The sequence below is a fragment of the Eumetopias jubatus genome, unplaced genomic scaffold (assembly GCF_037043125.1).
Source record: "Eumetopias jubatus isolate StellerSeaLion01/CBP00866 unplaced genomic scaffold, mEumJub1_p1.0 scaffold_6, whole genome shotgun sequence".
Lineage (NCBI taxonomy): Eukaryota > Metazoa > Chordata > Mammalia > Carnivora > Otariidae > Eumetopias > Eumetopias jubatus.
The window spans coordinates 104147619-104175193 of NW_028274812.1; the positions used below are offsets into that span (position 1 = coordinate 104147619).

Consider the following 27575-nt stretch of genomic DNA (forward strand, 5'->3'; position numbering starts at 1 on the left):
GGTCCTCCCCAGAGCCAACACCCCTGGTGCCTTGAGCAACTCCTCATATGACTCTGTTGCCTTGTTCCCCCATCAGTCTGTTATTGTTCAGTGGTTGTCCTTTTGAATAAACTTTCGGTTGTGAAAGCCCTTACAACCTGACCAGTTCAGTGAGATGTGGTTTCACTGGTGTGGAATGTACAGGTAGGCTCCCAGGATGACAGCAAACTGCCCAGTGGTCTTAGGTAACTTTTAACATTTACGGCCTACACGATACAGGACACCAAATGTTTGGAAACGGGATGCAGATGAGTTTCTATTTCCAAAATGGGAGTAGAATCGATTAATTTTATTTTATTTGCAGCTGTTAAGGACTTAGGCTTATCGGTGTCTGTTTCATTCAATTACTCCCACAACAGGGAACTGCTTCTTATTTTGCTTTTTTGACCCTATCTCTTTTTTTAGGCTGTGAAATGATTACACAAGAGATGTATCGACCATGCCTGAGATAAGAGGCTTCACACACTTTTGCAGAGGTCACTTGAGAGTTGGACATTTGAGATAATGTCCAGGTGAAGTTTTGATTCTCTTAACTAATATGGGAGAGAGAAAATAATATGAATAGAGTAGGTACTATCTTTTCTCTTTCCATGTTTTGATATTAGCAAGTATGAGGCAAATTTGCAGATGCTTTTTTAAAAGGAGTCCTCTATCTTAGAAGAAGATGGAACCTTGGAGTCAAGCCACACACATGCATCTATCCCTTCCCCAACACACACACACCTCCGGCGCCCCTGGGAGGGGCCAATTAGTGGTGCTTGAACCCTTCTCATGACAGAGCACTCTCCCCACACTGTAAGGTATACATACCTTACATAAAGTGCCTACCTAATGCCGGTTTCAGAATGAAATAAATATTTCTTCCATATTAAACGAGGATATAGTTTCTCCAGCCTCCCTTTATACCAGGGTTCCTCAAGCTCAGCATTACTGACCTTTTGGGCCAGATATTTATGTTGTGGTGTCTGTCTTATGCACTGTAGAATGTCTCGCAGCATCCCTGGTCTCAGCCCCCCAGATGCCAGGAGCTGTCCCTTCCCAGGTGTGACAATCGAAAATGTCTCCAGACATTGCCTAATGTCTTTTGGGTGCCCCAGTTGAGATTTGCTGCCCTAGGATGAAGTTTAGTCTACTTCAGAATGAAGTAAATACTGTTTCCTTTATCAAAGAAGGTATAGTTGCTTAAAGATATTGCTGATAGAAAAACATATGAGGTCGTCTACCTCTAATTATGAACAGAAGTTTTCGCTAGATCCAGAGCAGGGGAAGGAATGGGTATGTAAAGTTACAGAGATTTGCACTTTCATAATTACATCTTTCCATAATTTTTGAATATTTAAAGAATGAACATGTAACACTAATATAAAAGAACAACAAAATATACTGCAACTTAAAAAAAAAAAGTAACACATTACTTAGAAATCAGGGCTGGAAAATTGACGGTTTCCTGCCTTCATCCTATTGTAAAATATCCAAAGCAGAAGATTTGTTCTCAGCTTTCATTCTGTAACTTTACATGCTCTTCTAGTTTTCTACTGCTGTTATAATGATTTATCACAAATTTATTGGTTTATTTTTTTTAAGATTTGTTTATTTTAGAGAGAGCGGTGGGAGGGGCTGAGGGAGAGGGAGAGAGAGAGAATCCTCAAGCCAACTCCTTGCTGAGCTCGGAGCCCAATCTGGGGCTCGATCCCAGGACCCTGGGATCATGTCCGAAATCAAGTCAGATGCCTAAATACCACCTAATCCAGGCACCCCACAAAGTTATTTGTTTAAAGCAACACAACTTTACTATCTTACAGTTCCCTAGTTCAGAAATCTTAATACGACCTCACTGGGCTAAATCCTGGGAGCACCAGAAAGATGCCCCAAGACACAGTTTCTATAAAGGGCCCAGCGTCTTTTTATTTTTTTTATTTTTATTTTTTATTTTTTTAATAATCTCAACACCCAATGCGGGGCTCAGACATGCAACCCTGAGATCAAGAGTCACATGTTTTAGCGACTGAGCCAGCCAGGTGCCCCATAAAGTGCCCCGGGTCTTCTTAGCATTCATAGGCAACGTGAGATGGCAAGGGTGGTGGACCCTGAGAAATGTTCAACTTTATGGCCAGGGACCTGACTTTTCCACATGTCTCAGGGCTAAGACATGTTAGCTCTCTGAATATGATGGAGGAAATGCATGCCACCAGTTATGCTGTGAATTTGTACGCTGAACAGTTTTAATAATGGTGATGGTGACAACAGCCAGCAAAGCTGCAGAAGGTCCAATCCAACCAGTTCTTCCATTGGACCTGCCCCTCCCCTACTTCCCTTCCCCTGCCCCAGTGGACCTGTTGGTTTGGTGTAGGTGGTCTCTGGCCACTTCACACAGGCACAGGTGCATGCTGGTGATGGGATGAAGGAGCCACAGGCCAGGAACATCACTGGGATTGGGCTCTTCATCTTGTCAGGCACATCCACACCTATGGCAGTGGCCATCCTGCTTGTGCATTGCTGGGCTCCATAGAGACCCCCAGAGAGCCTGGGGTGGGGTACTGCCCGGGGACATTAGTGTCCACTGTGCCAAACCCCAGGCTCTCGGCCATAGCTTGGCCCGACACCCGAGGACCACGCAGGACGGTGCCTGATCTCGCGTCACAGGACCCTCTGCGGCCACCCTCGCTCCTTCCAAGTTTAAAGACCCTTGTGATTACATTGGCCCACCTGGATGATCCCAGATAATCTATTTTCAAGTCAGCTGATTAGCCACCTGAATTCTATCTATAACCTTGATTCCCCTTTGCCATGTAATGTTCTGGGGATTAAGATGTGGAGATTTGGGGAGGGGGGAATGTCATTATTCCACAGGCCATATACTCCCATTGCAAAGTTCATCAGAAAGAATATGAGGAACAGAGTTCTGGTACTTGTGAAAGAGCCATTTCTTTTCTCTTTACCGAGAACAGGAGAGGTAAGGGACCGGCCCTAACCTCTTGCCAGGACTGGGTTTGACACAGATTTACTCATCAGCTCTTGACAGAAATTCTGGACTCAAGAGTGGACATTTTGCCTACTGTTTTGGTTTGTCTTTTGTTTCAAAAAGGGAAATCATACCTGATGAGAATTTACTAGTGACAGACAGGGGAACAAAGGGTTAGCAGAGGTCACAGTGTTATATAGAGATCTCAGCTGAGATTTGAAGTGCAAGGAGGAAACTGTGGCTTGAGGGATAGACATTAAGTACACAGAAGAAAAGACAGTATCAACTTTTTTATAAAGTAATCTCTACCCCCAGTGTGGGGCTTGAACTCAGGACCCTGAGATCAAGAATCACATGCTCTACTGACTGAGGGCAGCCAGGTGCCCCCAGAAGGTATCAACTTTTAAATGTACTGAAACAGAATGTGTTCTGTGAGCACTCTTTAAAGGTCTTGTTGAGGGGCACCTGGGTGGTTCAGTCCTTGGGCATCTGCCTTCAGCTCAGGTCATGATCCCGGGGTCCTGGGATCGAGCCCCGCATCGGGCTCCCTGCTCGGTGGGAAGCCTGCTTCTCCCTCTTCCACTCCCCCCTGCTTGTGTTCCCTCTCTCACTGTGTGTCTCTCTCTCAAGTAAATAAATAAAATCTTAAAAAAAATAAAGGTCTTGTTGATCTGCCAAGATGATATTTTATCTAGTGGTCAAGGAGTCAAGATTGAAGAAAATGCTTTTTAGGTTTTATTATTTGAAAGAGTATTGATTTTTTTAAAGTAAATAATCTCATTGATTTAAAATATTGGAAAAGAGAAAAGGAAGGATTAAAAATTACCTTTCATTTCTAACTACAAACTCTTCAAAGAGGGTCAACTTTGTAAATATTTGCTATTTCTTTTATATATTTTGGGTCTTCCTGTTCTTACTGTTCCCCCTCCCCGCCCCCCGCCCACACACACACTCCTTCTTCATCTTTTATGTATCTGAGATCATGGAGAATCCTCTTTATTCTCTACGTAACATTTTACTTAATATTAAACATAAATACTCTTTATGGTCATACCAACTCTACTAAATATTCTTTTAAAATTATTTACTAGTAGTAAGGCAATATGTTTGGTTGTAAAAGAAAATGTGAAACATTATGGGAAAACCACCATAATTCTATCACCCTTATTATATTAATAGTCTTTTAGGGTGAATTTTTGCACAGCAAATTCTATAATCTTTTTTCAATTAAAATTGCATAGTAAACTGTTTCCTGAGTCATAATGAATTGTTTTGTAAATATCACATTAATAACTGAGTAAAGTCTCATGGGTGATATTCCCTTATTTGAGGGAGGTTCTATAGGGTTTCCCCGTGTGTATGTGTGTGTTGGCTCTCATAAATAGAATTGGAACGAACACCAATAGTGCATTATATTTTTAGGGTTTTTCTTCCCTGTGAATATGATTTTTTGTGTGTGCTGATCTTAGAAATGAAGTGAAAAGGCCAAAGGGTATGGACAATTTAAGGCTTGCCAGATTGCCTTCCAAAAGTCAGGGTACCTATTTATACCCCCACTAGAACTGCCGACTACACTTTGGTAAATTGCACAGCGTTGAAAAATACATCAGTCCCTGTCCCCCAGCTTTTTGTTTACCAGTCATTCATCTGTCTGGCCAGACAGGTCTTTCTCCATAAAAATGTTGTATCGGCTGGAGGTGTCAGTAATGAACCTTCAAACATTATGATTAGTAACATTTCTGTACAAAATGTTTCAGTGTCATTACCTTGGATTCTCCAGTTGTAAATGTCCCAAGTCAACAGTATACGTTTCTGGTCCCTAGTTTGCAAACGTAAATACAGTTCTAGCTAACTCAAATCCCGCGGTTGAGTAAAAGGTCCTTTTCTGTAGCAAGAGAACCATGGGAGTTCACAGACTCCTTATGAATTATCCCTCTGTGTTGGGATTCAGAGGCCTCCCTTAGTCATCCTCTCAGACATCTCAATGACCATCAGAAGTTCAAAGAAGCCAGTGTCTGAGAAAGCCAGGGACTTGCAGCCGTTGATTGTCGTCCTTTGTTCAGAAAAGCAAGAAGCACTATTTTCATTTTACTAATATGGGAAATGTTTGGTCATATTGGTCTAAAATGTGTAATACCTCCATAGAGGATTGGTGATCGCTTATAATAAAATCGCATGAAACAGCCAAACAGCTTTACCTGAGAAATCAAGCTAGAGAAATAGATTTGAAGCCACATGAATGTGTTGTGAAGGTACATAGGACTGTGAGACATTTGAAAAGGTGAAAGGTATTGGCCCTTTCCTACGAGCAGCTTCAATCTATTTGGGGAAAGAAGATGGACAAGATACTTCAGTGTTAAGAAGTGACACATAAATTAACCAACACGTAATGGTGTGGAGTGAGAGTGGTTTGGGGGTGCTGAGGAGACGTTGGGAGGAGTTACTATCAAGGAGATCAAGCCCCCTTGACTGAGGAGGAATGACGCTGGAGCCTGGGACTGGGAGCTGGTCGTAGAGAGGAGAGGGTGAGCTGTGGTCTGGAATTAAATCGAAGGCAGAGAGAAAGGCTTCGGAGGGAGCGTCATCCTGGTGTTTCTGTTTTCCTTAGAGAAGGAGCATTTACACCTTCAGTTGTAGGGGATAGGAGGGCGGCGTGAAGGAGAGTGCTTGCATTTAAGGAGCGAAGACTTTCACCTAATGGGGAGAGGTGAGCTAAGGAGTAAGGAAGGGGCTGCCCTGAAACCACTGGGACACAGGTAGACTAACGTGTGGCCCGGGGGGCACAGCTGTGTTCAGCGGCTGCACTAGGCTCTCGCCCGCTGTACTTTCCATCCCGTGTAAACCCCAGACGCACGCACGCACACGCATCTACACATGGCTGGGCTACAGACGGGCACACACAGCATTCTGCAGGGCTGAAGTCATTCCTCTGCTAGCTCAGCCCATGTTCGCTGGACACTTGCTGGAAGAAAGGCCTGCGGTGCTGGGTGCTGGGCGTGGCGGGAAATATCACTACCTGTGAGACAGACGTCCACACTCGGACGTACGGCTTGTAAGGGTCTCTGTGTTCTGCCCCCCTCCCCCGCCCTTGCCTCCAACTTCCTAACATCGACACCTCACTGATTCCCAGGCCTTCCCTTACAGTCTCCTGTGGGTGAAATTTCCTTCTCCCCATCAACCCAGGTCAGTCTGCTAAGGACCCTCCTCCTGTGAGCATCAGCTCCTGCGTGGCCACTCCTGGGAGGGCTTTCCACGCCTCCCAGCATCGCGCACCCCCTGGAATTGACCATCCTCTTTGTGTCTACACTGAACCCACTTTTATCAAAACATCTCAAACCCCAAGCTGCATTTAAAAAAAAAATCCCTTGCTCTCTCCATGCCTCCTCAGCACTTAGCCAGAGCAGGGCGAAGACCTTAGAAGCTACAATGCTGCAAACACTACCCCGTCCCCGTCCTCCGTGTGTCATTCGAGACAAAAGAACATAAAACCTCTGATGTATTTAGAGTAATTCATTTACAGATTTTTTGATTCAAATATTCTAAAGACATTTATTAGGACTGAAATGTCCTCCTAGCTTTGGAGTCCTTGCTGCACGGCTTCCCTTCAGAGGGTGTAGGATCCTTATTGTAGGAGCCAGCCATACACTTAGCACTCGGTGCTTGGCACACGGGTGGTGTTTAGTAAATGTTTGAAGGGATGGATGGGCCAGCGGATGGTCTGGTGTCTAGGCTGTCATGATATGAGACATCGTGGGGGCAAAGTACACACCATTAAAGAGGAGCAAGTATGTGGGCATGTCGGGGGAGGGGGGTGGGTGCTTCTGGCTGAGGAAACCATCCAGGGCATCAGGGCAGAAGACCCCCAACTAGATTACGGGGGGAATACGATGAGAAGCAAGTGTGGTGGTGCATGCATATCACAAGTTGAATACATTAATGAAGAATTTACATATCTTAGTAAACCTAAACCTATGCATAAGACAAAGCCTCCATATGCTGTTAGATAAACCTACCTGCTTAGCAAGGGGGCTCATACTTGTAGTTATTTCTCCTAAAATAGATGGCTTTCAACTCCGCTCTGAATTAAGCATGGAGTTTTGTCCCGTCTCCTAGATAAGGTAGCCCTCTCCCTGCCTGTACCCACTTGTTCTTTATGTAGCCCCCAGTGGTTCTCCACCAGGGGCAGCTCCAGCCACCAGGGGACATTTGGCAAAGTCTGGAGACATTTGTGTCTGTCACCACCCCAGGGGGAGGATGATGCTACTGGCTTCTGGTGCATAGGGTCCAGGGATGCTGCTAAGTATCAGGACAGTTCCCATGAGAAAGAATGAGCTAGTCCCACACGTCAGTGTGCAGAGGATGAGGAACACGGCGGTGGTGCGGGGGCCTGCACTACCCATGCTGTGTGGGCCACTCGGCAGGATAAACCTAAACCCACCAACTTTCAGGTCATGGGCTCTTTTCTTTCTCAGAATATACTCTCTAGAGTCTAGTATATTTTGCTCCCAATGGCTCTAAGCTGCTTCCTGGTGAAGAAGAGGAAAGGGACACACGCTAAGATTTGCATGTTTGGCGCTGTGCTAGCATGTTCCCTCACTCCATCAGCCTGATGACACAAGTAGCATTCATTCCGCTTCATCAGCTGGGAGAATGAGGTTTCAGAGGTGCAATGACTGGCCGAGTTGATCCTTCTGATTATAGACCCAGGCCTTTCCTCTTGCCCTTGTCCAGAGCTTGACGGGACCCCATGTTCTCCACAAGAGCCCAGGAGCACCTGCCCTCCAGCGTTGGGCTCGCTGCTGTTGTAAACCTGATGACCTAGTGACCAGGGGACAGGTATTTTGATCCCAGCTTGATGACTGATTTGCTGTGTGGGTCCAGGCAAGTTTTCTCCCCTTTGGGGCCCTCAGTTTCCCTGTACATAAAACAAGGGGATTAGATTAGTTAGTGTCTCATGGTTTCACCAGAACTGGACTAGGTTATGTTCATCTTTTTTCTTTCTTAATTATTTAACTTTTTGAGAGAGAGAGAGAGAGAGAGCATGAGCAGGAGGGGCAGTGGGAGAGGGAGAGAGAGAATCTGAAGCAGACTCCACGTGGGGCTCACTCTCAGGACCCTGAGATCATGACCTGAGCTGAAACTGAGAGTTGGACACTTAAGAGACTGAGCCATCCAGGCGCCCTATGTTTATCTTTACCTGGAGCACAAAACCAGGCACTCTTTGAAGCGTATTATTCTCTCTTGTTTGTCACCCCACACCTCAAACCTCCCTCTTCTCCCCATCCCCCAACACTCTGAAACTCTCTTAGAAGCCTAGCACCATGCCTGGCTCATGGATATTCATTTGAAATTATAATAGCCACAAACCACTGATTTTTTTTTCAGAAAAAATACCTACCCCAGACCTTCAAAATGAAACGAAGCACACCTTTCTCCTAAAATTATTGCTCCAAAACAAAGCCTCAAATCCAATATTATCTCTGAATTGGGCCAAAAATCTGTAAGGGTCCAGCTTCTTTCTGACAGGAAGCCATTTGTTTAGATTTTGTTGCTCAAGTAAAGAGCTAGGGTTTTTCTTTTCTTTTTTTTTTTTATCTTTTTTTATATCTTTCTTTATCTTTTTATATTTTTATCTTCTATATTTTTATATGTTTTTCTTTTATTTTCTTCCTACTCAAGCAATGCATGTTCCTTGTTGACAAATTAGCAAAGTACATGTTATATAAAGAAAACTAGAACCACCTATAATCCTACCACTTAAATATAACCACCGAGAACATTCTAGCTTTATATTCATCTAGACTTTTTTTCTACTTGTGTATAAACATACATCTTTAAATGAAAACAAGAGCATATTATACTGATAGTTTCTACTCATATACCTCAAAGGGCTGGGCTTGTTGATCAAGCCTCCAAAACCTGCCAGTCATTGGAGTCAGCAAATCACTCCAAGCCTCAGTGTTCCTAACTGTAAGATGGAGGTAATAGTACCTGCCTAACTCTACTCCTTGTTGTGAGGACCAGCGATGACATTACACACACAGCTAGACAGCGCTAGCACATAGTAGGTGCTCAATGACAGTCATTTATACCTCATTTCACCTTTTTAGATTTCTTACCTAAATCAGGAATCAAGGTCTGAGTTATAGTCAAAATGTTTAACTTTAGGAGTTTAACTTCTTCTTTGTTTAACTTTAGGAGTTTCTGCTAAGGTTCAAGCAGACAAAAACCAAAGCCATCAAGCTGAGACGCTGGAAAAACCAATCTCTGAGTCTCTTCTCAGATGCCTATGATATGTTAATCAGGAACATTGGTCAATGTTTCCAGAAGCATGCTTCATCAAGTCCTCCTCCAGGTCCAAGGCGTTCTCATTCAGGTTTTTAGACAATGTAAAACTGATTGAAAATGCATTATCAAGATCCTCTTTCCTATTACTTCTACAGCTTTTTGTATAACATCACTAGTTTAATTTTAAAAGGGCTTCTTGTCCAGAATTGCCCGTTTCACTGTTAAATTTCCTGAAAGAGGACTGGGTTCTATTGTCCAAAACATAGAGGAAAAAAAAATTGTTTCAGAAAACAATAATTTTCCCATTTTTGTTTTTATTTTTTTAAAGATTTTATTTATTTGTAAGAGAGAGAGAGCACAAGCAGGGGGAGTGGCAGGCAGAGGGAGAAGCAGACTCCCCGCTGAGCAAGGAGCCTGTTGCTGGACTCGATCCCAGGACCCTGGGATCATGACCTGAGCCGAAGGCAGACGCTTAACCGACTGAGCCACCCAAGCGTCCCCCCATTTTTGTTTTTAATGATGAGCAGAAGTTGCATCTCCAGAAGAGAACTGTTTGCATCCCTGAAGTATTGTCTATTGCCTAGCTCTCTCAAACACAGAACTTACCTTGCAACCTATACTCTGAATAATTCAGACTCCTAGTTTATAGACTATCTCTTCACTACAATGCTGTAGAGTGCAGACTCGCTCACTCTTATCGGAAGCTTGATGGGCAGAGGGTGCTGGGGTAGCCAGGGTGGATTACTGCCCACAGGATCGGATTTGAAGGACTTTGAAGGGCCTTTTTTCCTCCAAAGGAAATATAAAATTTAGGAATTTTCCTAAAGGAAAATTTTCAGGGGCTTTGATAGGATCCCCCAGGAGATCTTGGCTCAAAGAAAAAGGGCTGTTATTTGGAAGTTGATGAGGAAAGCCTCATGAGCACACCAGAACCTCTTAGCAGTTTGTCAGACTAGGGAGCTGTTACCTTGAGAAGCCAAGTAAGGAGCTGAAAGGAGGGACATTTCATAATAAGTCTTGAGAAGCAGGTGGTAGAGGACAAGAGGTAACCCAGGCCTTTTGAGGGCCCTAGCAGGCTACAGAGGGGAAGAAGGCCAGTGAATACAAAGTTCCCTGAGAAATATAGGAAAAATGCTAATTCTAACGCTTAGGGGTTGTTAGAGCCCTTAATAAAACTATAAGATCTATTCAGCAGAACGCCTATGGACAAAGGGGGTGATGATCAAGGATGCTTTTCCTGTTCTTATCTCAAGGTCTTGATTGATGCACTAGCTTTTATTTCTTTAACATTTATTAAGCAACTACTTACCTAGGGGCAAGGCGTACTGGTAGCAATGCAAAATGAGTATGCTAACATTTGCCTTTAGCTACATGCGAAAACACTGTTTAATGTATATTAACCATTTGATCATATGGGTTACCATTATCCTCAGCCCCTTATTATGAGGAAATAAGGCACAGGGGATTCCATAGTTTGCAGGGGGTCACACTACTAGCGTCAAGGCGAGGATTCAGACCCAGGCAGTTGGGCTTTAGGCCCTGAAGCCCGCGTAAATGACCCCTACCCACTTCAGTGTCTGGAGAAGTCACACCTGGTGCGAAATCATCAGGGCCTGTTTCTGGGCTACCTGGGAGCCCACACCAAAAAGAAGATAGGATCCTTCCTCCTCATTCAAGAGGTATGTCCGAGTGCTTGCTATGTACTGGGCCCTTTGTTAAGTTATAATAATAAATGGCCTGTAGGATCAATCCCTGCCCTGGAGGAGTTCACAGGCTACTGGGTGAAGCAATTCTGTCCACAGAGCCCAGTAGCAGAGGCTGCAGAGTGCCCACATGGGGACCTGTACAGAGCACTGTCAGAGCGGAGGGGGTGGCCTTCTGTGTGGCTGGTGGCTCCCTGGCTTGACTCTGCCCAGACAAGAGCCTCTGCTGGCTGAGGTGGGAAGCACCTTCTTCTCTGGTGCCCTTGAGGAACTAGGCCCAGAGAAGGCCTCCTTTCTTGACTGTAGGGAAACTTTGGTGATGATTGTCCACTGCGTCGGACCCAGCTGTCTTGCCACCAGTGGGGGACAGTCTTGGCACAGCTTCCCCCGCCCCGCCCCGAGCACACCGGCCTGAGGCAGCAGTGGAAGGCAGTGCCTTCTGTGGCGTTCAGAAGGTGGAGGAAGGAGAGGGACCGCGTTTGGGTCCTTCTCTCACTCAGTATGCTGGGGTCAGAGGAAGAAGACCTGCCCTCCAGTCCTGCCCACAGATAGTGACTGTGTGACTTCAGCCTGGACCTGCAGCTTGGCTTTCACTGATCCTCTTCCCCCAAAATGAAAAATGCAGGGTGCTAAAATTTGTTTCTGAGTTATGTCCGCTACACCTTTATTCCCACTACATTTTGTAAAGACTCTGTTACAGCATTCATCATAATCGTTTCAAAGTCTCTCAACCCACTGGAATTTTGGACAGAAAAATCACATCGATTTTAAAAACGTTTTTAAAAAAAATTTAGAAATCTTTTTATCCCAAGCATAGACTGACACATTGGCGTTCCGAAAATTGAATAGGTGAATACATGAACAAATGAATGAATGAATGAGGCAGCCAATCATTAAATTATTTAGAGGGTTACTACTTTGAGGATGAGAGCAGACAGCACATATGATAGGCCGGTGAGTACAAATAGTACCCTCTGGGCACCTGGCCTCAGTTGGTAGAGCCTGCGACTCTTAATCTCGGGGTCGTGAGTTTGAGCCCCACACTGGGAGTAGAGTTTACGAAAATAAAAAAATAATAAATAAATAAATAAAAATAATAAACAAATAGTACTCTTTTTGTTCCATTGTAGCAGTTTCCAAATACTACATTCTGGGCGTGGCTGTGTTGGGATCCCTCAGGAACTAAAGCAGAGATGCTCAGACATGCCTAAAGATTCTGAATCAGTAGGCCTGGGGTGGGACTCAGGAATCTGTCAGTATGCTCTCTCTTTTTTTTTTCTCTTTGGGAATGTAAGCTGGAGCGGGGGGTGGGGGGTGGGGGCGCAGAGGGAGAGAGAATCTTAGGCAAGCTCCACGCCCAGCTTGGAGCCCAACTGGGCCTTGATCTCAAGACCCTGAGAACACAACCCGAGCCGAAATCAAGAGTGGGACACTTAACCAACTGAGCCACCCAGGCGCCCCAGGCAGTATGGACAAATGTTCCCCAAGAGCCACTGTAGCTTGCAATGGGTCAGGGTGGGAACTCAGTGTGCCATTTCACCTGCCCTTAAATCTGCCCTGCTTCAAGCTGAGGACCACAGGCTATGGCATTGGTACAGGTCTGGCAGGAAGCATGGGGAGGGCAGAGCACTCCAGTCTTGCCTGGAGGACTTGGGGAAGCCCTTCCAACAATTGGCTGTCTCTCACTCTTCCTGAGATCGTTAAAGCGAAGATGTCACGAACCCCAAGGAGCTGTGACCAAGCAAACTTCCTTTGGGTTAGTGTGATGTTTCTAAAAAATCTCTGTTGACCTCCCTGTGTGTTTCACTTTGCCTTCCTTTTTCCTCATCGTTGTCCCTGTGATTTTCCAAATGGCCAAATGACACTCTTTTTATTCAGTCATGGGCTGTGAGCACTACGGGTGGAATTCTCTCAAGCCCTCTGCTCATGTCCCTGTACATACTTTCTGTGGATGATGTTATATGATGAACGACCCAGCTGTGACTGTCCATCAGCAGGAGAGTGCTGGAGGCTGGTGAGCAGATAGCCTGACTCTGGTTCAGCTTCTTCTGTTGGTTATTTGGGAAACTCAGTAGCTGTTTCTCTGGATTCAGACACAGTACTCTGCTGTTTCCAAGGGTTCTGGCATGTTGCTCCAAATACAAATTAGGGCAAGAACAGTGAGACAGATGCTCATCTCTTTAGAGAAAAATTTCTAACTCTTTATTAAGTCATCTTTTCAATCCAGGGCGTTCCTGAACACATGAGCATCATTAAAAGAATCGGGTTCATTAACTTCAGAAGATTATCATTTTAGGGTGAAGAAAAATCGGTGCCACCCAAAGTTGGTGTGTTGTGGTTAAAAGCAGGGACTCAGATATTCTGGGTTCAAGCTCCGCCTCCAGCCCTTGCTAGCTGTGTGAGGAGGACAAGTCAGTTAAATTCTCCTTGCCTCAATTTCCTCATCAATACAATGGGGATAATTAAACCTCCCTTACAGATTGTTTAGTGATGACCAAATAAGATAACCTGTTCCAGAAACTGAAAAATGCTGGGCACATATTAAGTCTTCAAATGTTGGCAACATTGCTATTTTATTTAGTGAACAAATTTTTTAAAAAAATATTTTATGGGGCGCCTGGGTGGCTTAGTCGTTAAGCGTCTGCCTTTGGCTCAGATCATGATCCCAGGGTCCTGGGATCGAGCCCCGCATCGGGCTCCCTGCTCAGTGGGAAGCCTGCTTCCCCTCTCTCACTCCCCTTGCTTGTGTTCCCTCTCTCGCTGTCTCTCTCTCTGTCAAATAAATAAATAAAAATCTTTAAAATTTTATTTATTTATTTATTGAGAGAAAGTGAGAGAGCAAGAACAAGGGGAGGGGCAGAGGGAGAGGGAAAGAATCTCAAGCAGACTCCGTGCTGCGTGCAGAGCCAGATTCGGGACTCAATCTCACGACCCCGAGATCACAACCTGACCCGAAACCAAGAGTTGGGCACTTAACTGACTGAGCCACCCAGGTGCCCCAGTGAACAAACCTTTTTGAACAACTCCTAAGTGCCATTTTAAAATAAAAAGACAAATTATAGTGCCAGGTACTCATATGAAAAGACTCTAAACATACTATCAAATTAAAAGTATAACTTGAAGCACTGGAAACAAATTTTAAAACTCTTTTATATACGTATGTTTATATGTATGCATGTATATGTGTGTATGTATTCTATGTGCGTGTTCAAGCATAGAAATACATCTGGAAAAAATCCGTTAGCAAGTTATTATCAGTGAAGAGACAATGCAGTTTTTCAAAGGGAGAACTTCTAAAGGGTACAGGTGATACACCAATACAAGATAGTTTTTGCTAATAAGATGTTAGCATAGCGCCCAATTGTAATATCATTTCTTAGTAGCATGAGTCTAGTATGCTGTTTGTGGGACTACAAATATTCATTCATGAAGTCTATAAACATTCATGCAACACCACTGCATTCTAGGCCCTCTGTTCAGCAGCGGCAACATACATAGGACCTGACCTCTGCCTTTGGGAAGGTTTCAGTATAGGAGGATTATAGAGATCCCCCAAAATAAAATGTCATCAGCACCAAAACAGTCATAGCTGCAGCAGTATGATCATTTCATAATTGTGATGGAAACATTTGCCAAAACTTACAGAATGTTCACTAATGTGCTAGGCATGCTTATGGATATTATTATGATTGTGATCTATGATTGTTACAGTTACTATAGTTTGATGCTGTTCTTTTTTTTAAGGATTTATTTATTTATTTTGGGGAGACGGGGCAGGAGGGAGAGAGAACCTTAAGCAGACTCCGTGCTGAGCACAGAGCCCAGCGTGGGGCTTGTTCTCATGACCCTGAGATCCCAGCCTGAGGTGAAACCTAGAGTTGGACACTTAACCAACTGCACCATCCAGGCGCCCCTTCATGCTATTCTTTATAACCAAACCAGACTGCTGCAGAGTTAGAGAGTGAGTGACCAGAAACCTACTATGACTGCTAGAAGTGTTATTTCTATGCTCTACAAGCCAGCATTACCAAGGATTTTGCCACCCTGATGCCTTTCAAAAACCCAGTTCAGACAGTGCATGTTGCTTTGTTTCCAGGTGCTTTCTTCCCTTAATAATATATAAAGTCGTGTTGCTAGTACCTTAATCACACTGATATGTCAACCTATTTAAGTCCTCTTTATTGCATATTTTTTTTTCTTTTAATAACCTGCCTTGAAGAAGGTTAAGCTGAAACCACTGCTCAGCTTCCAAGATGTTGCCACCCAAACTGCATGCGCTTTTCTGCCTCTGCAGCTGCCTTGCATTGGTCCATCCTATTGACTGGCAAGACCTAAATCCTGCTGCCCATATTAGATCATCAGGTAAGAGGTCTCTTTGTTCAAGGGCTTGAGCAAATGACCCGTTGCCAGACTCCACGTGGCCCCAGAGCAGATGCATGTGTGGACTTCTAACCAAGTTTTATTACAAGGAGGCTCATGGAGACCTTGTGTTCTCCTGGGGTAGGGGACAGAGCCTCACTTGCTCCTCATTCCAACTGAAACTGAACAAAATCCTGTCTTCTTCAACATCATGACTGCAGGACAGAACCAAGGTGAGGCATTTTCAGACAAACTGGAAGCTCAGCTCGCAACCACCATGGAGAACTTCCTCAACCCGGCCCCTTAACTCTCTCGCCGCTGTAACCTGCGCCCACGCAGGTGCAGTGACACAACCCCCGGACGGACACAGCTCTGTCAGAGGCAACTGCAAAACCTGCTCCCATGGAGGGCGAAGGACAGGCAGTTGTCTTGATCAACAAGTATAGTCCTGGTTCGTACTGGGAGGAGATGTGAGAAAATGGCAAGTTAGGGTCTTGGGGCCCAGAGGGAAATAGTATTTTCGCTGTCATCACAGGAAGAGGTAGGGACAAGCTGAAGAGCTCCGGGTGAGAATGGACGTGCATCGCTTGCTCTCTCTTACCTTGTGGTGGGAGGGAAGGAGAGGAGGCGGAGGTTTAGTCAAGCCCAGAAGAGGTGGCCAGAGTGAGGCAGCCATCTCTAGACAAGTACATCTGCCATCACCAAGAAAGATCTTTACTGCAAAGAGATTGCTTCTGGAGCTTTGCGAATGCCTGCAAGTCCCAGAGTGTTGTGCTCTGTGCTCTTCTCTATCCAGCTTTCCCTCAGGTGAACCATGTAGGTGGCTTCTGAATGGTGTCACACTGTCTGTGGCCACACACCTGGTCACGCTGGATCTAGCTGTTCAGGTTAGATGGGTGACTCCTTATTGTAACATTTACAAAAGAGCTTTCATCACCTTGTGCCTGATAAATATTGCTCTACTTCATAGGGAAGTAAAAGCATCTGTAGGAAGGACTGTATGTTGTATCTACATTTGCGTAGGAGATGGCATAATATCTCACAGGTGCACTCATTCAACAACACTTATCAGGAAGCTGGGGCACCAGTGACTGAGACAGTGAGCTTGTGGACAAGCTCAAGGAGCTTCCAGCCTCATTAAATTAATTTTCCCAGTACCTTTTCCAAGGATTGGAAACAAGTAGCATCTTACATGATGAGCAGATTATCAGCGAGGAGACATTTACATCATGAACTTCTTGTTGGTACAGGGTGGGAATTTCAAAACATGTCTTATATCCCCCTCATATTTGAAAATCATTGGAAAACTGCCATTGGACTGGCAGAAACTTGGGGAAAGAGACACAACTTTATTCATCTTTGTAGCCCCAGCCTTGAGCCCAATGCCCCATTCTCAGTGCTCAAAAATGAATGCAAAAATATTTTGTAAATTATTAGAAATCATTTATTAAATAAAGTATTAAAGTAATAGATAATTGTTTATATTCATCTAGCCAAATGAATACATAGTAAATATGGTTATGCAGGCAAAGTAGAGGCTAGAGATATCCTTTTTGTGAGTGGAGGACATAAAGCTGTGTAAGAAAATGTCATGTTCCTGGCATATATACAATCTGTCTCAAAACCCAGGAGTGAATATCAGGAATACTTGACAAATGAACACCACCGGAAATGTGTAACAAGATACATAGCACTCAATGGGTTCTAATGCTCCTATTAAACTAAAGTTAAAGAAAAATAGGACGTGACATGTATAAGTTTTTTTTATGTGTAACAAATGAAGTAAAATATTTATTTTTTTACCTTTTTTTATTATGTTCAATTAGCCAACATATAGTACATCATTAGTTTTTGATGTAGTGTTCAATGGTTCATTAGTTGCATGTAACACAACAGTGCTCATCACAACACATGCCCTCCTCAATACCCATCACCCAGTTATCCCATCTCCCAACCCCCCCTCCCTTCTGTACCCTCAGTTTCTTTCCCGGAGTCCAAAGGCTCTCATGGTTAGTCTCCCTGTCTGATTTCTTCCCGTTCAGTTTTCCCTCCGTTCCCCTGTGGTCCTCTGCTCTATTCCTTATGTTCCTCATATGAGTGAGACCATATGGTAATTGTCTTTCTCTGATTGGCTTATTTCACTTAGCATAATCCCCTCCAGTTCCATCCATGTTGATGCAAATGCTGGGTATTCATCATTGCTGATGGCTGAGTAATATTCCATTGCATGTATGAACCACATCTTCTTTATCCATTCATCTGTTGAAGGACATCTTGGCTGCTTCCACCGTTTGGCTACTATGGACATTGCTGCTTTGAACATTGGGGTGCATCTATACCTTTTTTTTGAATAGTTGTTTTTTTCACATTTATTCATCATTTTATTTTTTTTTATACACAACTAATGAATCGTTGAACACTACATCACAAATTTAAGATGTACTATATGCTGGCTAACCAGACATATATAAGTTCTGAACCACAAACTGCATCCTCTAGAGGGTGGCCATTCAACCTGTCAAGGCCCCTCCTGCCTCATCCTTCATGATGAGCCCTGAGGGGCCCTGATCTAACAGATGGTTTGAGAACAGGAAATCCAGGACCATGACTGGATTAGCTGCAGGCCGATGAAACTTTCCGGCAACCGCCCTGGCACTGAACAGCCACAGGGCTCTGTAGACCTACACCCCAACCCGGGTCAGCTCCAGGTTTCCCAAGAGGTCAAGTGTCTCAGAATAAGCAGCCCTGTAGCCTCATCTTGACCTGAGGCTCCTGAATGCTGAGTGAGGAGGCTTTGAGGTAGCGCAGGTTTTAGAGAACCAGGGTACTGCCAGGTGATTGAGAAAGGTTCCCAGAGGTTTTGTGGCATTGAGATCTCATAGAGAAAACTTGTGTGACTCGGAACCCTCCCAGGGCCCTAGAACTGAACTCCTACTTCCAGAGGTAGTACCTCCAAGGCAACTGTGTGCTCTCTGGGGCTCCTCCTCAAAATGTGTGAGCCAGAGTCCTACCCCTTCCAACCCGGTACTGTCACCTCATGGCTGATGTGGGTGTCGGCGCAGCAGAACACAGCCGCTCCTCGAGGAGGGAAAGACAGGTGTGGTGTCTCCCTATGGATTGGGGTCTCCCTGTTTTCACCACAAAGCATGGCTTGGTAGACAGTCTTAAATAGGAAAGAAAGAGCCTTTCTAAATAGGACTGAAAATGTGCACCTTCTGGGTGAAGTTGTTTTTCTTGTTTTTTAATGTCTGAAAAAACACCTTGAATCTGCCCAAAGGGAAAATGGTATGGTCTAGTTTAGATCTGCTAACACTCCTCTAAGGGCTTAAATCTGGGTAGCCAGAGTCAACTAACTCTAGGTAAGGGCCACATAATATCAGTTGTCGGCCGATTATGTGTTGTCTTCCGTGCTAGGCACTTGACTTACATTATCACTTCATTCTTATAGCTGTCCTGTGGGCTGGTCAAGTGCTTTTTGCCCCACTTCACGAATGAGGATAAGAGAGGGAGTGAATTGCCTAGGCCAGAGCATTATAGCATCAGAGGTCTAGCTGGAATCCAAAATAGGATCACCTGGCTCTAATACCCCAGGTCCATTCACCTCCTGCCTTCCTTGAAACTCCTTCCTTACCTATGGATGATGAATTGTTGACCCATGTGTCAGACCAGGTGGTCTGGTACTTAGCCTAGTGCTTTTTAACTTTAATAGGCACGGCTTTTCTGAGTCAGTAGCATTGGGCTAAGGCTAAAGATCCTGCATTTGCAACCTCCCAGGTGATGCCAGTAATGCTGATCCATGGGACCAACTTTGAGAGCAAGCCTTATGTATTAAAGGGCCTGTCACTGGCAGGTCTTCATACATTAGTCACCAGCATGAAAGATGGACTTCTTCTCATAACTCAAAACCTTTCTGGGTGATGCCCTGTGATATCGATGTAAGTTCCATATCTAACATAGCTCCAAGTGTCTTAGTGGCAGAGACAGAATGTGATGGAAAGCTTGAAGGAGTCTAACAGAGAAATCGACTCTCACAATCCAGTAAAAGAAGATATGTAGGCAAGCTGAATCAAGAAATGCGAAAGTCTGGATATAGTGATATTTGGACTCACCATCTTACAAGTAAATACGGACCTCTATGGGGTTTAGAAAGGAGAACGGATAAAACTGCAGGTACTTTGAAGAGTTTTGGCACCAAACAGGGAGAGACAGTTTCAAGAGTGGGTGGGTAAAAGGATATATGCCATAAAGCATTTGATGCAAATGAGAGCCCAGTGGCAATGAAAAGCTTAGCTCAGCTCACTTCACGAATATTTATGGAGCACCAACTATTATGTGCCAACATTAAGATCTGAGGACCCAAAGACATGTATACAGCTCTTAAGAAATAGCCTAGTGAGGGAGACAGAGTATGCAAACACATCATTTTAATATATAGGATAAGAAGAATGATAAAAATATATACAGGAAATTGATTTGATATTGAGGTTGAAATGACTAAGTCTAGGGAGTGAGGGAAAGCTTCAGAGAAGACCTAACATCTGATCACGATGTTAAAGGTTGAACAGGAGTTTGCCATTGGGATTTCAAACACAGGAAATGGAATTTATTAAGGTGCAGAGGCATCAGACAGCTCAGTGTGTAGCTTGGGAGTGCTGGAGCATGTGGAAGGTGGATAACTTAAAGGAAAAAGCAGAAGAAGAATACAAGGCAGTGGACCTTCAGATCACAAAGGGTCTTTCTTACAGTGCCCAGGAACTTGAGATTTAACTTGTGCACCTATGAACTCTATACCTTCCAACCCTGAAACACTGGAAGGATAGGCCACATTTGTGCCTCAAGTAGCAATGGATGTAGCATAGGAGGGCATGTGTAGATTTAAATACCACCCTACAAACTGCCTTCCACAAAGATTCAAATACATTCCCCCTTCAGAAGTACCCACTTAGTGATAGACACCCATTGAAAAATTTTCAGAAGCATTGCCTGGTGAAATTTGTGCTTCAAATCACTCCAAGAGCTGTGTGAAGAAGGATGAATTTGAATAGGCCAAGATCCAAGATGAATAGGACAGTTAGGAGAGATGACAACTGTCTCGTCAGGAGTCTGTGAATGTGCAAATAGACAGCTGAGCTAGGGTACTAGGGCTATACTGGAGAGAATTCTAAGCTAAAAACATGTGTTAGAAATTGAGACCTAGTTGGATGTAGGGGGTTGATGAGAAGGAAGTAGGAGGCTGATTCCCGGGTTTCTGGCTTGGGTTGCACGAGACAGGGAATGCTGGAGTTGCAGGCTGTGTGGTTGGAGGATAAGGGAGGGAGCGTTGGGAGATGGCCATTCAATCTTATTTTGGACCATTGGCCTTGATGTTCCTAACGGGAAGGACAGCGAGTGGAGGCACCCAATAGGAAGCTGGAGGCCCAGATCTGAAATGTGAGGTTAGGTTTATGTTTGGGAAAAACAGATTGGGGAAGTGGTCTTTGCCATGATCTGGATCAGAGTAGAAGCTAAGGGCAAGGCTGTAAGTATTAGGACGTGATAGTCTTAAGCATGTGGAAGGTGGATAACTTAAAGGAGAAAGCAGAAGAAGAGCACAAGGCAGTGGACCTTCAGATCACAGAGGGTGTTTTTTACAGGGCCCAGGAACTTGAGATTTAACTTGTGAACCTACGAACATAGTAAGGGACTCAAAACATGGAAGATACTGTCTTCCCTTGTCAGAGTGGTGGTCATACTCTTGGGATAGATAGTACAAATGCAAGATGGTGCCCTGTAGAGGAAAGACATTAATGTACTTTTAGTGAGGTTGCTTCTCCAGTTTGTTCCAATAGCTACTTTGCATACTTAATTAGTGGAGACCCAAATACCTATGGGGAAGGGGAAGGGCTATGTCCACCTCTGTCCTTACCCCCACACAATACTTTGCTTACATCGGGCCCTCAGTAATTATTTGTGTATTTTACTAGTTGGGTAAAGAAATGAAGGAGACCAGGAACTAAGGGGTGTAACTGGATTCCCTTGGAATTTCCTTTTGCATAATAAAGTCTAGAGTGTAATGAATGACAGTGAGATAATATTTACCTTTTTTTTTCCAGCATGGGCCAATGAGATACGAGCCCTGATGGCTGTTGCAAGCGTTGGCCAATCTAAAATTCCCAAAGGAAATGGGCCTTATTCTGTCGGTTGTACAGACTTGATGTTTGATCATACTGAGAAGGTAATGCTTTGATTAATACCACTTATCCTTATATTCTAATACTGACTGTTACTATTGCCCACTAGAGGGTTTTGAAACTTGCCCTTGCCCTCACCTGAGAACGACTCATTTTGCCATTTGTCTTATCCCATAGGAAGCCTTTCACTAGTTAAGTCATTCCCCAACTTGTTGCTGTCATCTCACTAATTTATCAATAAACTCTCTCTATTTTCCCCATCCTTAATGGTTGAAACCAACATGCTCATACTTTCTTTTCACGCAGAAAGCATATTGTTCTATTTTGCTTCTCTGTCTACTGTATTTCAATCACCACAGCAGCTTTAAAAAGTTTTCTCTGGACCTCTCTGTGAACAACAAAGGTATTTGGGTCTCCACTAATTAAGTATGCAAAATCGCTATTGGAACATACTGGAGAAGCAACCTCACTAAAAGTACATTAATGTCTTTCCTCTACAGGGCACCTTCTTGCGTTTGTATTATCCTTCCCAAGAGGATGACCACCACTCTGACACCCTTTGGATCCCAAACAAAGAATATTTTTTTGGTCTTAGTAAATACCTTGGAACACACTGGCTTATGGGCAAAATATTGAGCTTATTTTTTGGTAAGATTTCCACTGATCCTGCTTTGTAGGCTCTAGAATATAAGAAAACCTCGAAAACAGCCAGTTTCTGGCAAAGATCAAAGTAGATTTTCTCCAGTCTAAACTTAGTATTTCTTAAAAGCCCAGATAACCATCAAAAAATCAAGGGTTCTCATTTGGTTTGTTCTGCATATATTGGGGTAGATGGAGGGAGTGAAAGTGTCAGACTTTCCGACTGGCTGTAATATCTGTCTCTTGCTGGTCTTTCATTTTCCTGCTTACATACTGTGGGGTAACAATAATCTGGTGAGTAAGTAGCGGGCTGGCTGAGATGCCCCGTGCCCTGGATGCTCTGTAGGAAAGTGAAAGCTAATTTCTCACCTATGGTAAATGAGGAGACTCTACTCTCATTCCCATTGCCCACCCCCAAGGAAACAGCTTCTCTCACCAAGACAATCTGCTGTGCATTCATCACTTTGTTTGTCTACATATCTCTAATATAGATGTTTCCTTCCTTATCTGTTTGATCAGACACTACTGTTGGGCCAGTGTGAACTATGTCTTCAAATTTCCATCTCAAAACTACCTACAACTTTCGGCATTTATTTTAAACATCTCTTTGGGGTTTTCTTAAAAACCACTTTATAACAGAAATATAGAAATACAACTACACCTCTTTATGGTGCTGAATAAGTTACAGATCACTTCCAGAGCGATCATCACATCCAATCTTCATGATTCCATCTCCATTTTATAAATGAGAAAATGGAACACAAATAACTGAGCATAGTAATGACAACAGCAATTGAGAAGTGAAGGAAGGGAAGACAATATCTTCCATGTTTTGAGCCCCTTACTAATGTCACGAGATGGGTGCTTTGCATATATTCCCTACTTAGGTAACATTCTCACAAAAGCCCTGTAAGAGGGCGCCTGGTGGCTCAGATGGTTGAGGGTCTGCCTTCGGCTCAGGTCATGATCCCAGGGTCCTGGGATCGAGTCCCACATCGGGCTCCCTACTCAGTGCAGAGCCCGCTTCTCCCTCTCCCTCTGGTATTTCCTCTGCTTGTGCTCTCTGGCTCTATCTCTCTGTCAAATAAATAAATAAAATCTTTTTTTTTTTAAAAAAAGTCTTGTAAGATATCGTTTGCTCTATTTTTCAAAAGAGGACGGTGAAACTCACAGAATTCTTGTAACTTGCTCAAGATCAATAGTAAGTGGCAGAGCTCCATCCAAAACCACAGCTGAGTATGAAGTCAATGGTCTGTTTCTCTTGATCATAAACAAATTAGAATGAAAGGAGCCCCTCATTTGAAGATTCTGGTTCTCAGTGTAATGCTCCTGAGGTTCAATTTGGTTTCAGAATATTCCCTTTGAAGTTTTGCCAACACCTGGGATTGGTACTACCCTGTATTGAACACACCTATAAGTAGGAAAGTGTCTCATCTTAAGCACAGAGCTGGCAGTGAGAACTGATGATTAATGATTTTTTAGTCTTGAGAAAAACTACATGCTTCAGGTCCTTGGTCTTTAGGTATCTAGTAGCAGACTTTTTAATGAATTTACTAGTAGTACATAAAAACATAAATATAAATTCCATGGGTCAGGATTTACACTAAGAAGATGTAAGTTAAATTAACCAGCAACATTCAAGTCAGAGAAAACACTAATTATCATCTCTCATTGTTGTCTAGGTTCAATGACAACTCCCGCAGACTGGAATTCCCCTCTGAGGACTGGTGAAAAATATCCACTAATTGTTTTTTCTCATGGTCTTGGAGCATTCCGGTAATGTGTGAAAGGCTGAAGAATTTTAATTCTTAAGGACCAATGACCGAATGAATCCCCCCGCCCCCACCAAAAGGAGAGCAGATTTTAGAGTATCATGCTGGCTCCTGTCTTGGAGGAATTGGGGTTCCTCAAATATTGGCTGTGGTCTGTTTGTCAGTCCAGCCCTATCTTGTGAAGTAGTTTGTTCCTTCCTTCTAGCTCATGGGGACTAGCCTCATGACAAGAAGAGAAGGGCTTACATTTTCGGCTGTCACCCTTCTATATTATACTATCTACACTCTCAAAACCACCCACTGGGTCAGGTCTTCTGAGAAATTGACACCAAGATTGGATTACCTGTAAAAGACATTTATTGAGAGAAATGTCTATGAAGGATAGAGGGAATTGAGCAGGAAAAGATAGGGAGAACCTTCAGATCATGATGCAGCTTGGACACATGGGAATGAGATGGGGAATGGAGAGATTGGTACAAAGAGTCTCAGATTATAGCGCACTTCAAGGAGAGATGGGACCAGGCCAACTGAGGGAGTGCTTGACCAGAAGTTGCTCATCAAAGGAGTCCTGCATCTCACCAGAATCGGCCTACATTAGTACCTATGCTTTGCCCAGTCACTGGGTGCAGCCCACAGGAAGCTTACCTGGTGGTGGTGGATCTAGAGGGACAGGGGCTGGGTGGGGTCTTTAGTCAACTATGCTCTCTGTGGCATGATCTCTGAGCAGCACATTTTCATGACCTCCATTCCCTCTCCTCTTCCATCTTCTCAGCTGCCTACCCTTCTTTCTACCTCAGAGGATTATAAGACTTTCAGAAATAGGTGGCTTTTAGCTGGCAAGAAGTTGAGTAGTATCTGCAATAGAAATTATCTTCAGGGGGCACCTGGATGGCTCAGTGGGTTAAATGTCCGACTCTTGATTTTGGCTCAGGTCATGATCTCAGGGTCATGAGATCGAGTCCCACGTCTGCTTGAGATTCTCTCCCTCTCCCTTTCCCTCTGCCCCTCCCTCTGCTCATGCTGTCTCTCATTCTCTTTCTCTCTCTCTCTCAATAAATAAATAAGTAGATAGATCAAAAGAAATTATCTTTGGTACTTTAATTGTTGTCTAGCTAGTTATTTGAATTCTACTTGATCCAGCCTTCTGCCTGTTTCTATGAATAAAGCTTTATTGAAACACAGCCACATTCATTCCACCTTTCACATTGTCTGTGGCTACTTTGGTGCGACGACAGCAGAGTTGAGTAGCTGTGACAGATACTGTATTGCCCACTAAGCTGGAAATATTTACATCCTGGCCTTTGACAGAGAAGGTTTGCTGATCCCTTCCTGAGTAGGTTGTGTATCTTCAACAGTAGAAGACAGAGTTCCTACTACCTCCCTTTTGTTCTCTATTGCCATTTCCTATTGAATGCATGACCTGAGAAGATTGTGCAGAATGAAGAATGGAAAGGGGGTATGAATGCAGTTGTTTAGCACATGATTCTGTGTCCAATCATTTAAATAAAGTTGACCTGTGTTCAGTCTTTACCCTGTTTTAGACACATAGTTACAAGCACTGAAAATGTATCAACTTACTTCATCCTTACAGTAATCCCACCAGGTCCCCCACCATTACAGAGGAAAGATCAGTGACTTATCCAAGGCAGATCAGTGGTGGATCCAAACGCAGGGATCAGACTGCAGGTCCCGTTCTCCTAAGCACGACACTGCACTGCCTTCCTACATAATGCTGTCTTATGAAAACTTTACAGCTGTTCTAAAGCAAAGGTGTTGTTAGTCCCATTTTACAGGTGCTGACAAAGATTCGGTAATTACCTAGAGTCATATAGCTGATAAGTAGTGGGGCCAAGATTAAAGCCTGGAACTCTCAAAAGTGATATTTAGAATCACCGCATCAGGGTTTCTCAATCTTGGGACTACCAACGTATTGCAGGAAATAATTTCTTATGGTGGAGGGTGGTCCTGTGCACTGTAGGGTGTTTAACAACATCCCTCTACCCACTAGATGCCAGTAGCCCCCTCTGCCCAGTCATGATAATGAAGATACCTCCAGACATTGTCAAATATCCCCTGAGGGGCAGAGCTGCCCTCTTCGAGAACCACAGCTATCTGGTTTACCCCCGGGCACTACTACGGGGGTATAACGGCCTCCATGTTCCCAGGTTTATTAGCAGACCCCGGACCTCAATCCTTTCCTCTTTTTGTTTTGAAGGACAATTTATTCTGCTATTGGCATTGATCTGGCATCGCATGGGTTCATAGTTGCTGCTGTAGAACACAGGTAGGTCACCTGAGCTCTAACTTTCAAAAAGATTCATAAAAAAAAATCAATGAAATTTTCAACTGTGGTTACATCATGAGGAAAAAAAAAGAGAGAGACTGAGTTAAACTGTCAAGAATTAAAAAGCAGCTAGCATTTCTGGTGTTTATTGTGTGCCCTGTTCATGCACCATCATTTAATCTTTGTAAGACCACTTTTAAATGCCTACTATTATCACTGTTTTAAGGAGGAGGGAAACGAAGCTGGAAAAGGGTAAGTAACTTGCCTCACCACATGGTGAGTAAGTGGCAGCACTGGGATTTGATTTCTGGTGTGAGTCTCCAAAGGACCTCCTAGAATTGTGAAGATAGAATGGGTGGACTTGACCCGTAGCAAAGACATTTTCTTAGACCTCCCTTGGGGGCCTCTTTGACGTTAAAACAAAGGTAGAGTGGAAGAAGACAGGGAAGTCAGAAAGATCAGGGTGAAGTTGGGGATGGGGAGCATGGGAGGGGATGAAGAAGAGGAAGAACGAGTGTAAGTCATTGAATCCGTTTGCATTGTAGAGATGGATCCGCCTCTGCGACTTACTATTTCAAAGACCAGTCTGCAGCAGAAATAGGGAACAAATCTTGGCTCTATCTTCAAAGCCTCAAATCAGAGGAGGAGATGCCCTTACGAAATGAACAGGTAGATGGCAGCAGGAGGGGAGGAGGTGTGGTGACTAAAAGGCATATGCAAAAGGATGATGCTTGTTCGTGTCATTTACATACTGCAAGGTGTGCTCCTCACTCTCCTATTTCCTGTTCCCCAAAGACCTGTCAGAAGATTCTGTGTGATACAATTCCCCTAATGAAAAGCCTGGATCATAGTAAAAACAAACATAAAAATCCTGAGAGAAGACAGTACATATTCAGAAATCTTTTGCCATAGAACTTCTAATTTTAGAAACTCAGAAGTGCTAGAAAAGAAACTCACAAAGATCCTCCCTTCCAAGGCAACATTAAAGACAGAGATGCAGTATGAAATAGTAGGAAGAGGCCAGGCCTTAGAATCCAACTTTCTATGTTTGAATGCTGGTGCCATCACTTCATAGCGGGCTGATCTTGGACAAGTTACTTACTCTGTTTTGCCTCTATGTTTTATTGTTTACAACATAATGAATAATAACAGTATCTTTTTCTTTTTTTTTTTTAATAACAGTATCTTTTTCGCAGGGGTGTCTGGAAGATGAGGTGAGGGAAAGCACACTGGCTTTCACCTCTGGGCCAGACTTTACAGTGGGTGCTTTACATATATGTCCTTGCATTTAATCCCACCCACATTTCACTGAGGCATTATCACACAATAAATGTATCACACAATAAATGTATCACACAA

The 27575-nt window shown here is 43.8% G+C and overlaps 1 protein-coding gene across 2 annotated transcripts in view; it reads left to right on the plus strand.

Moving 5' to 3' along the window:
• Positions 1–27575, plus strand: part of PLA2G7 (phospholipase A2 group VII) — a 48644-nt gene that overhangs the window by 5444 nt on the left and 15625 nt on the right. Inside the window, exons 2-7 of one of the 2 annotated variants that reach the window (XM_028097696.2) lie at positions 15212–15354; positions 21444–21565; positions 22022–22169; positions 23843–23936; positions 26148–26216; positions 26762–26885. In XM_028097696.2, the coding sequence (XP_027953497.1) occupies positions 15246–15354; positions 21444–21565; positions 22022–22169; positions 23843–23936; positions 26148–26216; positions 26762–26885 (666 nt within the window). In that variant the 5' untranslated portion in view covers positions 15212–15245. The remainder of the gene's footprint in view (positions 1–15211; positions 15355–21443; positions 21566–22021; positions 22170–23842; positions 23937–26147; positions 26217–26761; positions 26886–27575) is intronic. The other variant, XM_028097700.2, reaches the window with a different exon arrangement.